We start from the raw sequence: 17,443 nt of genomic DNA, 5'->3' as shown, positions 1-17,443 counted from the left end.
GGGCGCTATGGGGGACTTTTGGGATAACATTGGAAATGTAATTGAGGAAAATATGTAATAAAAATATTAAAAATTAAAAAAAAAAGAAGCTGAGTATGTGCATAGCTCACATTTGTCATGCTGATCCCAGGAAGCTAAGGCCCAGTAACACACACAAGATGGCTGGGCTCTAAAAGGATCAGTTCTCAGCAATAAAGATCATCCTTTAGCAGGATTCCACAAATACCTGAAGAGTGGGGCTAGGTCTCTTTGGTCCTAGTTTTCAAGGGTTGGGATTTTTAAAAAATGCTAATATCTCCCCCACCCAGGACTTATATCTCTATGTGCCTCGTCCTTTGGGTAAGGCAGGGTTACACTTACTGACTTCTAACAAGCAGACCGTGATGAAAGATCACTTCTGGGACTGGTTTACAGAGTGCTGTGCTCCAGCTATCTGGCTTTTGGGCTCTTTGGTCATTCATCCAGAGGCAAGCAGGCTGCCACGGGTTGCAAGGGCAGAGATGGACAGATTCACATTGCAGAATTTAATGTGTGTGTGTGCATGTGTGTGTCTGTGTCTGTGTGCCTGTGTATGTACGAGTGCTTGTGTACATATAAGTGTGAAAATACAGAAAGTAGAGGCAGAAAGGAAACTGAGAAGGGAGGAAGAGAGGGGAAAATCAGAGAATAAGGGGTTGCATGTGACGTGAGCAGAAGGGAGACTATTTCAGGGGAGGTGGGAGAAGAGTAGGGAGGAGGGAGGAGGTAAGGCCATGGGGAACAGGACAAATAAGAGAAAAGAAAAAATATATATATATATGGTGATGCTATCATGAAACTACTTTATATGAAAATAAATGACATTTCTCATTTTCAGCTCTTGAGGATCTTCACAGCCCTGCCAAGTCACCCGAGTGAACTTGGAAATTAAGCCTTTCCTTGTAGAGCTTTGAGACATCTAAAGCCCTTTACCCTTGCCAAGTGAGGGATTAAGAGGCCCTGACCCATGTAAGATGTGAGACAGTCAATGTGTAAGCTAGTAAATTTAGAGTCAATTTACCATTTGTGTAGAAAACCAATATAATGGTCACTTATAGATCACTGAACACTCACTTTTACAAAAGACTGCATGATTTAAATGCCCCTCAAAGTTTATGAGATAGAAAAATAGGCAGTGGTGGCACAGACCTTCAATCTCAGCACTTGGGAGGCAGAAGCAGGCAGATCTCTGAATTCAAGGCTAGCCTCGTCTACAGATCAGCTTCTAGGACAGCCAGGGCTACACAGAGAAACCCTGTCTAGAAAAACAAAACAAAACAAAACAAAACAAAAAAGAAACACTCCTCCCACCACTGAGTGGAAGCACTGAGAAGGTGGACTTTCAGAACATTAGACAGGAGTATTTCCCTCATGAATGGACTAATGTCATTGTCCTGGGAATGAGATTGTCATAGTTCATTCAGCCTTTGCTCTCTTGCTCATGTGATGTCATTTTCCTGCTGTGTAATGATGCGTCAAGGAAGACCCTGGACAGACTCACTCAACCAGGACTTCCAAGTCCTGAACCATAATTCAACTTCTAATCTCTGTCAGATACCAAGTCTGTTGTGTTCTGTTCTGGCAGCATGTGACACGGACTAAGACAAAGACCCAGCAAGATTCTAAAACTTGGCCAGCCCTTCTTCCCTCGAAGGGACTACTGTGGTTGTAACTCGTAGATTGGTTTTGTTATTATTTATACCACTATGGACAAAAATAACATCTTTATGAGCGTTCCACCCAGGCTACAATGACACATCTGCAATCCCAGCCTTCGGGAGGTGAAAGCAGTAAGATTAAGAGTTCAAAGGTCAGCTTTGGGCTAGGGAGTCTGGGGTGAGGGCTTAGGAACAGGGAGAAGACACTTTTTTTTTTTTTTTTTTTTTTATCATTCTTCTTAGCCTGACTTCTCAATACGTGGCCAAGATGAGCTGGTAAAGGCACTTCCTGCCCCTCCATACTTACAAAATAGTCAGCCAGGAGAAGCTCCGATTTGTTTTCTATAGACAGGATTGCAGTTTCTTCCATGAGAGCCTGGATATCTTTTTCAACATCAACCTTGCTGATGGCACAGTGGATCTGTGTGTGGCACTGAAACACCGGGAAAAGCAGAGTGGGGTGGTTGAAGAACTGACTCCTGCCAACCTTACCGCGCACACCAGAAACAGGTCTCCACTACTCACTGTGGTCAGCGTTTGTCCAAAAAGAGAAATATGTTGGCTGTACTGGTTTAAGTTATTGCATAAAAGTTGAATTCTTTCCTTCTCCAGCTCCAGCATGCTCTGAAGAGAATAAAAATGAGGGACGATCAAGCACTTCATATGCAAAGCTTGTCAGCCCTCCCACATACCCCACGGTGAGACAGCTTGAGCAAACTGTCCGGATTTGCCTTAGTATATCCAAAGTGCAGTACAGGGGGATTCCCAGAGCAGGGATATGACTTACTCTCCTAATACCCCCACTTAAGATTCCTTTAACTCACAAGCTTCCCTATGATCCTTTATCGCACAGCATGTAGGCAGATGCTACAAGTTACCAGCTGTTTATAAAATTTAAAAAAAAAAAAAAGGAGACAAAGAGAGAAGAAGGCATAAGACGAAGCTTTGATGTTTTAGAGGAGACTAAAGCCCAGGAAGACCCATCTGCAAGTCTTAGAAATGTTTTTAGACACCAAATACTTCCAAAATTGTTGACAAAACAGGCAAGGAGCATCTGCCTGCTTGTCTCTGTAGGTGTAAAGATGATGTGATGGTCCCTGATTTCATCAAAAGAAGAACTGGAGACAAGAATTAATTACGAAAAAAAAGAGGGCCAGTGGGATGGTCTGACAATCTGTTACTTAATGAAAGGAGAGAACCAAGTTCCAGAAATGTCCTGTGACCTATAACATGCTCATAGCATGGGTGCACAGATGTGGTCCCCCCTCACACACATATGGGCACATGTCATGTATACACACATGTACACGCACACACACATGCATACAGATGTGTGCATGCAAATATTTTTAAAAATTAATATTAAGATGTTTATTTACAGTTTTGTCAGGAACTAGGGAAGGAAAACTCTCAGCTTCTTCTTGGTCTCATTACAGTAGTGCTGTCATTTGTAGAGAAGCTAAAACAAGGGTCTGGGGAGATGCGGCATCAGTGCTGCTCTTCCAAAGGTTCAGTTCCCAGCACCCGTGTCACACAGACCAGACAAACATTCATACCATAAATAGAAATAAAATAAGTCTTTTTATAGAAAGAAAGAAAGAAAGAAAGAAAGAAAGAAAGAAAGAAAGAAGGAAGGAAGGAAGGAAGGAAGGAAGGAAGGAAGGAAAGAGAAAGAAAGAAAGAAAGAAAGAAAGAAAGAAAGAAAGAAAGAAAGGAAGAAAAGAAGGAAGGAAGGAAGGAAAGAAGGAAGGAAGGAAGGAAAGAGAAAGAAAGAAAGAAAGAAAGAAAGAAAGAAAGAAAGAAAGAAAGAAAGAAAGAAAGAAAGAAAGAAAGAGAAGAGCTAAAATCAGGAAACACACACCTATAAGCAAGTTCTTAGATAAGCTACCAGAATGGAGATAGGGAGGTTTCTTGGGCAGACTTCTTCCACTGGCAAGTTCCCCGTCTAGTGCCAGGGGCTCAACCCATTTTTGTTCCTAGCATGGAATTTCTTGTAGAAATTGTAATTGGGTATGGCTCCTATTATATGTTAGAATAAGCTACACCAATCATAGTTAAGGAAAAAGAGGCCATGAATTTGAGGTGAAGTGAGGGAGAGGTAACATAGGAGGGGTTGGAGGGGAGAAAATGATACTATATTTTAATTTTTTTATTGCAAAAATTTTTAAATAAAGTATTTAAATAGATGAACAAACAACAAAAAGGATACCACACTCTATTGTCATTTCCCCCCTATTTTTGAGACAAGGTCTCAGGTAGCCCAGGCTAGCCTTAAAGTTGCTATGGATGACACCTAAAGGATGATATGAACTTGTGGTCCTGTTGCCTCTCCTCTACATCCTGCAGGCAGGGATGGATGAGATGATAAACATGTAACATCACCTCATGTGTGTGAGTGTGTGTGCATGTATGTGTGCATGTGTGTATGTGTGTGTATGTCTGTGTGTGAGTGTGTATGAGAGGGGTGTGTGAGAGTGTGTGTGTGTGTGAGAGAGAGAGAGAGTATGTATGAGAGGGTGTGTGAGTGAGTGTGTGCATGTGTGTATGTGTGTGTATGTCTGTGGGGGTGTGTATGAGAGTGTTGTGAGAGTGTATGTGTAAACTGTGTGTGTGAGTGTGTATGAGAGGGTGTGTGTGTGTGTGAACGTGTGTGTGTGAGAGTGTGTATGAGAGGGTGTGTGTGTGTGAACGTGTGTGTGTGAGAGTGTGTATGAGAGGGTGTGTGTGTGTGAGTGTGTATGAGAGTGTGTGAGTGTGTGTGTGAGTGTGTGTGTGAGTGTGTGTGTGTGTGTGTGTGGTGACAGGGATTGAACATATGGCCTTGTGTTTGTTAGGCAAATCTACTGAGTAAGCTATATCTCAGCCCCAGTATTTTCTATTCTTTTTTTTAAAAACTAAAGTTATGTATTATTTTTATTTATGTATAGATGTGTATCTGCATGAGTTTGGGGACACCACATACCTGCAGGTGCCCACAGAGAGCAGAAGGCATCAGGTCCTGTGAAACTAGAGTTACAGGAAGTTATGAGCCTCCTGATATGAGTCCTGAGAACTGGACTCAGGTCCTCTGTAAGAACAGCAAGTGTGCTTAAGCACTAAGCCATCTCTCCAGCCTTCAGAGCCTTTTATTTTATGTATATAAGCTTTTATTGCTTGAAAATTTCATGCATGCATTCAACCTGCTTTGATCAAATGCACCTTCTTCCCCTCCCCTCCAATCTCTTCCCTTGTCTCCCCTCCACTTCTTCTACCCAACTTCACATGCTGTTTTTAAATTCCCTGTGTCCACTCATTGTCACTGTAAGCACCTGGGGATAAGGGCAATCTACCGGAGCATGAGTACTCTCTCACTCACTGCATCCCTGAAGAAAACTGACTCTCCCTCAAGCAGAAGCCATCAGCTGTTGCCGATAGTTCTTTCACTGGAGTGGCACTTTATGAGCCCCTGCCCATCCGGATATGCTAGACTTTTGGCTGGCTCCAGCTTGTGTCAATATTACATACACAGCCATCCCTGTTGTGAGTTTGTGAGTGCAGCAGTGCTGTCCTTCCCAGCATGCTGTTTGAGTGCACATGCCCATTCCCTGTGGCAGTTGCAGTCATTCTGGCCCCTCTTCCCCAATGACCCCTGAGCCTTGGGTGAAGGAGTATGCCATAGATGTCCCATATCGGGCTGAACACACCACAGTCTCATTCTCTGCACTGTGACCACTTTTGAGTTTCTGCTGTAGCTATCTGCTGCAAAAAATACGCTTCTCTGATGAGTGGTCAGAGATGAACTAATATAGTGGGTATAAAGGCAAGAACTTCAGGAGCAAGGTGTGCTATGCTCATTTAGGGGATATTGGGGTTTCCCTTAGGGCCTAGCCAGCTGTGGAATTTTGGCTTTGCTGACACTACCAGGAATGATAGTTTAAATTCAGTTAGAAACACTTGTTTACTCCCATAACACCCATGCCATTAATACGCCTGTGGTCATATCAATTGTCAGGCTAATTTTTACTGTAATTTACAGCTCTCATTGGGTAAGATTGCTGGCTGCTTATCTCCCTAGTATCTCATGTAGAACTTTACAGCACTATGAGAGATAACTCTGGTCTTTTAAAAAATGATTTATTTATCTTATTGTATGTGTTTTAGCATTTTGCCTCCACATATGTGTTCATGCCACATGTTTGCCTGGTGCCTTAGGGATGCTTTAACCACTGAACCATCTCTCCAGCCCCCATTCTCCAGTCTTCAAGAGATTATTTGATATAAGAGTAGTTCTAATCAGGTCTGAATGCTAACCTACATGAGAGTTGGAGCACCAGAGTCTACTGCTTAAAGGTAAGAACACAACCTCCAGATCTTATGTAGGATAACAAAAATTACAACAACTGCAGTATAGCTTTAGCTAGCAAGGGTGACTAAGGAAGCACACAGTTGTTAGGCTTGTGAAGGCTTCACAGGCAGGCAGCTTTGCTGGCTACTAGCACTCTAACGCAACGTCACTGGATTCTAGAGTAAGCTACTGGACTCTTGCCACTTATTATGCTGATTTATAGCTTTGGAATGGATGGAAAAGTTCAAAACTGAGGCCAGGTGAAGCCTTCAGGGGACATTTTTAGACAGTTTGGATAGTGCAGGCTGCAGTATAGATGCCCAGAGGTCTATGTGATCTGATAGAGATGGCAGGTGTCTAAGACAGTCTCCACATGCTGTTTTGATAAGGTCAAGGCTCTGGGAAAACTGATGGGTACCGTGACCACAGGGAAGTAGGATGGCTGGGTATCGAGGCTTTTGGTAAGCAGGTGGGACAGCAGAAAGTCACAAGGTTACCACTAACTAGCCTGATCCACTCTGGTGTCCTTCTACGTCCATGTGCTAGATCCAATTTGTTGTTTATATCCTTCTGTGTTTGCAATCTGAATTTATGTGTTTAAGCATGATCAGATTTACATAATATAAACAACATCCTTTTAAAGACACAGTTCACTGTTCTGAAGAACATTCACACTACCGTGCCACCCTTGCCAGTACAATGCCCATGGCACTTTTCATCTTGTAAAATGGAAACTCTCTACACACGAAGTAATAACTGCCTATCCTGCCTCTTTCCAGCCCTAACAGGTACCATTCAACTTTCTCACTCTCTGTACTTGACCAATGTAAGTCTCAAGCAGGAAGAACCATCAAATGTATCCATACAGTGCATCCATGTTGTAGACACGGATTTAAGGCTGATGATATTCCAGTGGATGATAGGCTATAATTTGCTTATTGATGTAAGATCATTTTATTGTTTCTTTACATGGCAGCAACCAAGGGATCAACAATAACAACAAACATCTCTGCCAACACAGAGACATTTAGATTTTGTTTTTTTGTGCCCACACCCTGACATTTTGATGGGAAGCCTGCAGTCACACCTTCACAGCCTCCTGATCAGAGGGCTATACCATTTTTGATAAATTAAGGGAGCCAAGTGCCTCTGAGATAGTATCTCCTGAGACTTTCTCTCAAATCATAGGTCAGGAATAAAAGCCGATAGAATGTAACCAACTGTCCTTTTGTCTACTAGATAAAGAATTAAAAAGGCAAAATAATAACCTATCAAATGTGTTGATTCCTCTAAGGCAGAATTAAAATCTTGCATAACAAATGCAGGTCACTGGTTTGGATCACCTCAGAAAAGAAAAAAGTCCTTACCCTATTTAAAAAAAAAAAATCAAGAAATCAGCTGTTTCAGCTTAGCAAGTGGAAGCAAAGGATGTAGGGGTCGGAAATCAAAGTCAGACTTAGAACACAGTGCACTCCGGGCAGCAGCTGTCTCTTTCCATCGATGAGCAAGAACCGCAAGCATCAATCTGAGATTAGAACAACTGCTGTCCTTTCGTAGAGATGGGAATGTTTAACAGCTTTAATTACATTTCAGAGAAATCATTAAAATGATTTGTGTTTGCTCATGAAAAGAGGCAGAAATAAATTCCACTGTGCAAAGGGGAAAATCCATATCTCTTTTAATGAGTTATTGCTTTCTAGTGTCGCGTTCTTTCTGCTTAAAAATAGTTGATAGAGAGACAAGACATTCTGAAGGGCCTCCAGCTGTTTGACAGCACAGGAGAAGGAAGGACTGTTAGAGAGTTACCAAGGGATGGCAGATTTAGAGCCTGTCTAGGCTCAGATAATTCATGCTCCTCATTCATTCTCTCAGTTTCTGCTGCTCTGGCTTCGGGGTACTAAGCGAGGATCTCGGAGAGATTGCATTTTCCTTTTAATTGCTTTCAAACAGAAGATGTGTTCTACTATTTCCATAGCACGGATTTCAAACTACAGCATGTCTAGAAGTTACCCGGGTCCTTCCAAAATTCATTCAGGAGTTCTGAGACACTGTGTCTGGGGTGAATTTTCACAGGTACCCTGATGCTTTGAGGCAGTATCTTAGAGCCACATTCTAAACACCGTTCATTGTTCTTTCACTGAGCGACAACTGGCACTGTGCAGCGTTACATGAAATTTCACACTTCATGCTTGGAGTTATAATTATAAATATACAAAAGACAGAATGCACAGAAGCATGTCAGTCATGGAGCTGTGGGGATAGACCAACCACACAGAAGGCAAGCTATTGCAAAGTGAGAGCATCATTGAGGGTCCATGTAGAAGGACAGTACAGTGTCATTGTCATTCAGGTGACTGGTGCTCAGGAGACAGAAGATAGCCCAGAGGAAGTTAGGGTGCCAGGAGCTGTGACCCCACAGGGAGAGCAGACCCCAGTGGCCAACAACACAGTGGGGTCTGGGACCCAAGAGAGTTAAAAGAGAATCCTACCCTTCTGAGTGTGCCTTTTGGTAGATTTCACACCTAAGTTCCAATTCTAATAAAACAATGAAAAATCTGAGGTTGAAAGGAACTCTTTTAATTTTTAAATGAATCTGTATCTTGCTTCCATAACATGACTTTGGGAGGAAAGAAGATAATTTCCACAATGTTGCAGTTTAAAGAAAACGACTGGAAGAGACTGGAGTAAGGGAGGAGGATTTCCTTGTTTTTTTTTTTTCTGAATCTGGGTCTTGTCTTGCTAAATGATTCGGTCTGGACTGGACCTTGCTGTCTAGACCAAACTGGCCTTAAACTTGAGGCAATCATCCTGCTTCTGCCTTCTTCGTGCTAGGATTATGGGTCTGGGAGGCTCTTAACGGGAGAGAAGGAATCACATAGAGGGGCTAGAGAGCTCATAAAACCCTGTGGCAGAAACAATGTCTGCAGTACCTAATCCTGGTTAGGTATTAACTAGTGTGAAGTCAGTTGTGACAAGATAGATCTGCTGCTGTTGTCCCCTGCTGTGACATAGACACAGGCTCAGGAAGATGGAGATGATAAACACACACATTTTTTTTCTTGTAGTCCTTGAAGGGTGCCTAGACACCTGTCTCCAGGGCCTTCCCTGGAAGCTAGACTTGTGGGAAGCCATAGCTTCTCTGGGCGTCCTGGGAGCTGAGGAAGGTCAGCCCTGACTTCAAATGACAGAGATAGTATTCAAATCTTTCATCATCTATATCTGAGATTTTCTTAGCATAAAGAAGGGCGGGGCCAGGATCCTCTATTCAGTGATGTGATAATCTAGGCAGTGGTACACACTTATAACCTCAATATGTGAGAGGGTGATGCAGGAGGACCACCATGATCGAAAGCCATACTGGGCTACAGACTGAGACTTTGAAAACAAACAAACGAAAACCCAAAAAACTGATTGGAGGAAGGGCTTCTTGTGTCCCCATTTCTTCTTCTCTTTGATAGGAGCTCCTATTTCGCCTCTAACTCCCCCATCTATCCCTCCCTGAAAGTGACTGAACTCAAGAGACCAGAGAGCCCTCCAGTCCTTGCTTGGTTGCAAGCTTCTGTCTCCCCATTCTTACTGGTTGTAGGAGCCTGCTGAATCTCAAAATGATGTTGGCCAAGCAACTTTGTCTTTCTAGCTTTCACTTTCTCAGCTATCAACTGGGAGTAAAATTATTAATTTCTTCATAAGGTTGTGAAACAAAATATAATGAACATGAATATACTTAGTTCAGTGCCTGATCACATGGAATGCCATGCCCTGGATACAGGTTAGTCCCTCAGGTACTTATTTGCTTTTGTTTGGTTAAGTTTTGTTTTTATTTTTTATTTTTTGTTTTTTGTTTTGTTTTTGATATAGAATTTCTCTGGGTAGCCGTTGGTATGCTGGAATTCACTCTATAGACCAGGCTGGCCTCAAAATTAGAGATCTACCTGCCTCTGTCTCCTGAGTGCTGGGATTAAAGACGTGTACCACCACCACCACCACCTTCACCACCTCCACCACCACCACTTCCACCACCACCACCACCACACTTTTTTTTTCCATATGTAACTGTTTTAAACATTTTTAAAAACTTAGAATACATACATAAAATGAAACAAAAATATCCATGTTCTTACCAACCAGAGTTGATCATTGTTTCCTGTGATTATGCTAGGTTTTTGTTTGTTTGTTTGTTTTTTGTTTTGTTGACTTGATATAAAAGCTAGGGCCATCTGGGAAGAAGGAATCTTAATTGAGAAAATGCTTCCATTAGATTGGCCTAGAGGCAAATCTTCAGGGGGTTTTCCTGATTAATGATAAAACTGGAAAGGCCCTGCCCACCATAGGTTGTTTCACTCTTGGGAATATAGTATAAGAAGGGTAGCTGAGCAAGCCATAGGCCATAGACAGAAAACCAGGAAGCGGCATTCTTCTGTGGTCTCTGCTTAGAATTCCTGCCTCTGGCTTCTTGCTTTGGCTTCCTCCAGTGATGGACTGTAACCTCTAAGGCATATAAACCCTTTCTGCCTTAAGTGGCTTTTGGTCTTAGTGCCTTATTAAAGCAGTAGACACCTAACCAGGACAATGATCGTGTTTGTGTTGATTTGAAAATAGACACAGCGAAGCTGTTCCTATATATTTGAAGTAGTGGTTAGCCCTGGGAAGTGGTTCTATTGCTTTATCAAGAGCGATCAGAGGCTGGGAGACTGTGTACTGCAGTCCTGCGGTGGTCCACAAGGAGTTTCATTTCCCTGGTTCAACACAGGTCTGGACACGAGGAATGTGTTTACAAGCACGTGTCACCTCAATATAGGTTAGGTGTGAGTTGAAATTTTCCTGCATAGATGCATAAATGATATGTTTTCTCTAATATCATTGTTTTGAGGTTAATTCATATTTAAATATAGGTTGGGTTAATTTTATAGCTGGAAATTGAGCTACTTTATAAATTAAAGCATATTATAAGCGTATTCTTCTGATGGATATGAAGATTGAGTGCAATGTTTTCTTACCATCTAATTATGAACTATCCTATAATAAACATTTTGTTCCTCACTCTTTTTTTTTTTTTTTTTTTTTACTATATGTTATGACAAAACAGTGCTTCCTTTTAGTACACACTAAACCCTTTTTTTCAGGATATATGCCTACAAGGGAACTTCTGTATTAGAGGCAAGAACACATGTTTGCTTTCCCAGTTACTATTAACTTATTCTCATTAGAAGGGCTCAAGAATACCTATTTATAAAATCATTGTTAATACTAGATATTATCTGTATTAGTTAGGGTTTTACTGTTGTGAACAGACACCATGACCAAGACAAGTCTTATAAAAAAAAAAACATTTAATTGGGGCTGGCTTACAGGTTCAGAGGTTCAGTCCCTTATCATCAAGGTGAGAACATGAAAGTAACCAGGCAGGCATGGCGCAGGAGGAGCTGAGAGTTCTATGTCTTCATCCAAAGGCTGCTAGTGGAAGACTGACTTCCAGGCAACTAGGGTGAGGATCTTATGCCCACACCCACAGTGACACACTTACTCCAACAAGGAGTCACACCTATTCCAATACGGCCACACCTCCAAATGGTGCCACTCCCTGGCCCGAGGATATACAAACCATGACATTATCACTTCCTAAATTTGATGCATGATTATCTTGTCATGTGTTTAGTAGTGATTTTGATTTTCCGCCTTGACTTGGGCATTTACACCTTTTACCTATCTTTGTCAATTTGGCACAATTCATTCTTTAAAAATTTTTATTTTATTTCATTTCATTTTATGAGTATCAACACATATGCATTAACTGTAGAGGTCAGAAGGGGGTGCTGGAGTTACTGAACCTGGAATTACAGATGGTCGTAAGCTGCCATGTAGGCGCTAGGAATTGAATCCTGGTTTTCTGGAAGAGGAGCCAGTGCTCTCAACCACAGAGAAATTTCTCCAGCTGTCAGAATTCTTCTTTTTTTTTTTTTTTTTTTTTTTTTGTGGGTCTGTGTTACTAACAAGCACATTTAAGGTTTTGAGTTTAGTACCTTACTCATTGTTGGATATTGGTTGCCCAACAAAACACCTAATGAAGACTACTCTATCACTGTCAGCTAAAACCCCTTTCTGAATCTCTAATACCTAAGCTTTAATTTATATTCTTCTTTGATAGAGGTTTTTTAGCTCACTCTTCACTGAGATGTAGAAACAGAAAGTCTGGCTAGTGATGCATATGAGCTTTCATTGGTGATTATGCTCATAGAGAAATGGAAACAACGTGAAAGAAAAATCGTTTGTCTACTGCCACAGTATCAGTGAGTGCCATAGCCAAGAAAGAAATCATGTCTTTCAAATGAGGATCCGACCTCCACTTTCCAGGTCACACAGAACCCATTGGAAGAAGATAAATATGAACGTCTAACTTACCTTGTAGCAGTTTTCCAGGGTGCTTTCCCACTTCAGCCTGGTAGAATAGCCTGCCATGTTTTTTTGGTAGTAACTTTCATCTTCTTTTTCCAATTTTTCAGTTGATTTTTTCAGCTTGTTGAGGAGCTAAAGTAAAATATCAGTGCCACACAGTTATTGCCACATTTATAAGAGTGTGCTTGCCGACCCATGCATTGATTGTATGTGGCCCAGGGACAAGTGTTTCACTTTAGCTCTTTATAAATAATAGTTACTTTATAGAAGACAAAACCTAGGTCTTTTTGTTTTTGACTTATGAAACTGTTAATGAACACTGATGTCCTTCAATATACCCTCAGCTTTACACTTGAGGGAATTGAATTGTCAAACATGAAGTGATTTGTCTACATTCCTCATACTAAGAAGGCCAAGTGACTGAATTTAACCACTTATAGTACAGGTCTGAGATCTTCAACTCAAACTGCAATCCATTGGCCCATCCTGTAATCTTACTCAATAAGCCTTTAGGTTTCTCCATTCCTTCCCAGGACAAGTAGAGACTTGTTGACTCATATTAATTTTTAAACCCATTTCTATAATAGATTAACAAACTGTCTGACATCTTAATGCTAGAAGTAGAGCTTTGGAACAAGGCATCATGGATCAGAGATCTCATTTCTGCTACAGGACAAGTTATATCAGCTTCATAAGGTACAGGGTTGTTTTACATCTCTGATGGGGATGATGGCCCCCACTTCGCTGAGTTCCTGGGAGGATTCAATAAGGTGACCCAGGTGAGATCCACAGTGTACCACCTGTCTGTCACCTATGTCACCTACTGCAGCACTGAGCTTAAGATCCATGGCCATGTTAGCTTCAGGTTAAGGCAGCCAGACACATGGTTTCCTTTCATTTTGCTCTCCAGGGATCCGTCTCTCACAAAGAGTTCCAGCCAATGACATTTGCCGTTCTGATTGCTGAGTCTCTGGGAAATCAAGGTTACGCAAAACTCTCTGGACCACCGTAGCCGAAATGGCTACTGAAAATGTCCAGACAAGCGATTTCATCTCTGAGAAATGAGGATTGGGATTGCATGAATGACTCTCAACTTTAATATTCTTAGGTATGAACTAGAATGTGTAAAGAAGCAACTTCTAGGGCCCCCAGTAGAGATATTCAATTATTAGCCACCTCTGTAGTGAGTTTGTAGTAGGCCCTCAGCTGACTCTCATGCACATGGTCCTTGAACTGCACTTGAAGGACACTCCTGATGTTAGCAGTTTAGCAGCTTCAAGGACAGAGATAGAGGATTTTATGAATGACCCTCTTTATGTTTAAGGACATCGTGACAAATGTTACAATAATAGTGACATTCATTCAAGATGCTGAATATTAATACTGTTCGCTTTATTATTCCAGTCAATACACTGCCACTCTGTGATGTATGACCGATGCAAGGCACATTCAGTTTTGTATTTCGGGTGTAATGAGCCACATCTATCTGTAGAAACACGAGCCTGTGCATTTTAACCTGATAATGAAATGGTACCCTGATATAGGCAAGAATTGATGGCTCAGAGGACAGAAAGAACCCCCAGAAACAATGGTGGAGCAGGAGGCAAGGTCAAGTCAGGAAGGCCTTCTTCACCAGTCATGTGACAGAAAGTAAGCCATATTCTGAAGCCACTAGAAAAACTTCAAAGGCTTTTCATAAAAGAACATGCTGCTGACTTGAGCTTCAGGAAAGCCACCCTGTAGGCAAGGGACAGTAAGAGCCAATGTCCAAGGCAAAGCAACCCATTCATTAATTGCAGCAATCCAGGCAAAGATGGTGACCAGAGTGAATGGTGGAAGGGAGAAGTCCTTGTTAACAAGTCACGAAGCATTTGGTTTGAGGGTTAGAGCTGATGGTAATGGGGAAAAGAGTAATCTTAGGTGGGAAGATGATCTCTAGATGGGTTTACTGACAGATACAGCTAGAGATATAAATTGAGGCACTGTCAGCGTAGAAATGAGAGTTGAAGCCTTGGGGGGTATATACATTGAGAACCTATTATTTACTGAGTTCCTGATATTGCGTCTGTTTTCCTGGATGCTGGAGACATAATGGTGAATTAAACAGAGAGTCCCTGGTGAGAAATCCTTAGGTACAGCAATATATAAGGGTCAGGTGGGGAAAAAAGATGACATCCATAAACGAGCCTAAGATAAAATGTCCAAAGATGTAGGAGGACCAAGAATGGGATACTGGCAAAGTTAAAAGAAGAGACTGTCTCCAGAGGGGGAGTTAAATGATGTACAGTGCTTCTAAGAAGTTTGCTGGGTGCCTTGAGAAATGAACATCGTGGTGGAGATGGAGCAGAGATCAGTGCATCTTAGTGCCAAGAGAGAGGATGATACAGTTGGATGGACAGGACCATGGGGAGCTGCTTCCGAATCTTCCTGCTCTCCCAAGGCAGAGGGTACATTGGACTGAGTGGATGGGCACCTCTGAATCTGTATGTCTAATCCTAACTTATCTACAGCAACGCATTAGGAAATGGGAGTCTTTGGGAAGTGGTCAGGGCTCAAGTGGAGCCCTTATGAATGAGATAAGTGACCCAATGAAAGGAAGCCCCAAGCTCTCTCTTTGCCATATGAGGCTATGACTAGATGTCTGCAGTCTTGGCCCTCACCAGAATGAGGTGAGCGTGCAGGCTCCTGATCTCTAGGATTGTAGAACTATGGCCATTCTGACTGATCAGAAATTCAGTAAGATGTATGTACCGGACAACTGTTTGGGCAGCTTCCTTTAACTGTGTGATGTTTCTATTTGTGGGCTGGTCAAAGTCTTATTTGTTTGTTTGTTTGTTTAAAGACTATGAAAATACCTTTTGCTGTTAAAGATGCCCAGGCTATGGTAACTTCTTTTGGCAGCTCAAACAAAGTAAGATGGACCTAGGAATTCAGAAGACTGATGGGAAGAACCACTGTGGGATGGGAAGGGCTATCTCAGTGAGACAAGACAAAGGGCATAATCGGAAGAGTGTCTGTGAGAGCCACAGTGGGGAAAGAAACACAACAGTCCTCTGGGAGTGGATGGAAAGGAACGGTGCAGAAAGAAGACGGGGTGGGGGTCGGGGGGTTAGGCTAGCTTCCGGTGAGAACCAGGATGGCTAAGCAGGAAAACAGGAAGAACTGCTGAGACCCCAGGACAGAGGATGATGACTGGTTGCTTCCTTGTGTGGGAGAAATGGAAGCCAGCTCTGGCGTTCAGCTCTAGGACTTTAAAAACAAAGCCACCGCTGCTAGCTTAAGCAGTGACTATGGGAGAGACTGGTGCCGTTAGCACAGGCAGAGGTCATGATTACAGGTCCTCTATAGGAAGGTGGGTGGAGGGCACTGCAGAATTTCACCTCGCAGGGGAGCTGCTAAAGAAGGAACAGGAAACGCACCGCTTATCTGCAACAGCTTTTCTGTTCTTGCTATTGCTTGACAGTGATGAAGAATAGCTTATAATGAGGTCTGGGAAGGCTTGGGCATGCCCTGGTGCTGAGGATTTTTACATAACCTGAATTAGCCTCCCTCCACGGCTGCTCATTATTGAACGTGTTCTGATCATTTTGAACTGTGAAGACTGACACGTGAAGAAGTAAGAGCATCCCAAATCCTGCTAACGGTGAATTTAAGTTATTCAACTAACAATTTCTTCAGCTGAAGTGGTGAAGAGTCGCTTGCGGTGCCAATTTTCTTTCCCATTTTAAGGATTTCTGGGTGCCATGATGCTGGTTGCTTTCCTTAAGGGAGACTTAATGTTGGAGAAATTGTGGAATGTTTTAGTTTCCAACATGGGGCACGTGGAACAACAGTTGGGCTAGATGTGGTATAGCCCCACGTTACCTGTGTTCACTTTTTGTCTAAGAACACAGCTGTCAAGTTTACTCTTCTTTAACCCATGAATTAATGCTGTGGCCCACCCATGGACAATAATAGAGTTTGACGTGGCTGGGGAAATCCTGGGTTCTGCAGCAGGAGGGCACTGCTGTGTGTGGAGTCTCATAACAGCCTTCACTTCCAGCATCATGGACCTTGTGGTCCATTAGCATGTATCTGGGCTACTCAGATTTCTATGTGTATTATCTGGCTTTATCTAAGTTAACAACGAGTACACTAATGTCTCTAAAAGATTTCTGTCAGGAATGCTGGATTGTTTTCCCTAAGAAAGAAAACACAAAGAAGGAATGAACCCATCTCAGTAGATACCCTGTTCTGCTCAGGGTGACAAACACATTATCGTTCAAAGGAAGAAAAATCTAGGTGATGTAGGAAGGTATGACAAGAGCTTGACATAAATGCAATTACTATCTTCAAAGCTCAAACGGCCAAGATGAATGGTAGAAATGTAAATTTATATTTATTGTGATTAAGCCCATACCTTTCCCCAAGGGAATTCTTAATGATTATTTTTTCTAATTATATGAACATACCATTTTAGCTAACCATTTAAAATGCAATTTTATCTTTATCTTATCTTGTAAGCATTTTGACTTTTTGTTTTTAATGTTCATGACATATTAGTATAGTATATAAAGTGCTTTATACATTATCCCATAAACATAACTATGTATATTTACTTATTTGTAGAGGAGGCAGGATTCTCTGTCAAAACTATGAATACCACAGCCTAATATGCCATGTCAGTTATATATTTCAAAGGTTTTATGTGGACCACAGATAACTTTTGAGTCCCTTTTCACGCTTGGTTAATCTCAGATCCCTACAGAGGGAGGGACATCCAGTTGTCTGTGTTCCCATGGAGGGCAGGAAGCCACATCTCTATCTAAACTATGTGTATCTGGCTGCCATGATAGCTCACCTTCTGCTTCTCCTTCGGGGTCAGGGATTGCTTGGAGCTTTCTATAAGGTGGAAAAGTGCTTCATGCTTCTTGGTACTCATCATTAATTTTTTCTTAGCCTAGAGATGGAGACACACAAACAAGAGAAGAAGAAAGAAAGAAAGAAAGAAAGAAAGAAAGAAAGAAAGAAAGAAAGAAAGAAAGGAAGGAAGGAAGGAAGGAAGGGAGAG

At 41.9% G+C, this 17,443-nt stretch overlaps 1 protein-coding gene across 3 annotated transcripts in view; it reads right to left on the bottom strand.

Moving 5' to 3' along the window:
• Window positions 1-17,443, bottom strand: part of Nostrin (nitric oxide synthase trafficking) — a 58,721-nt gene that overhangs the window by 15,290 nt on the left and 25,988 nt on the right. For all 3 annotated transcript variants that reach the window (XM_021153117.2, XM_029474356.1, XM_021153124.2), the window contains 4 exons: window positions 17,234-17,332; window positions 12,400-12,525; window positions 2,202-2,300; window positions 1,984-2,109 (listed from right to left, as the gene is read on the bottom strand). In XM_021153117.2, coding sequence (XP_021008776.1) covers window positions 1,984-2,109; window positions 2,202-2,300; window positions 12,400-12,525; window positions 17,234-17,332 — 450 coding nt within the window. The remainder of the gene's footprint in view (window positions 1-1,983; window positions 2,110-2,201; window positions 2,301-12,399; window positions 12,526-17,233; window positions 17,333-17,443) is intronic.

The sequence above is a fragment of the Mus caroli genome, chromosome 2 (genome assembly GCF_900094665.2).
Source record: "Mus caroli chromosome 2, CAROLI_EIJ_v1.1, whole genome shotgun sequence".
Classification (NCBI taxonomy): Eukaryota; Metazoa; Chordata; class Mammalia; order Rodentia; family Muridae; genus Mus; species Mus caroli.
The sequence above is the reverse complement of the archived record's forward strand: the minus strand, read 5'-3'. Positions and strand labels throughout refer to the sequence as shown.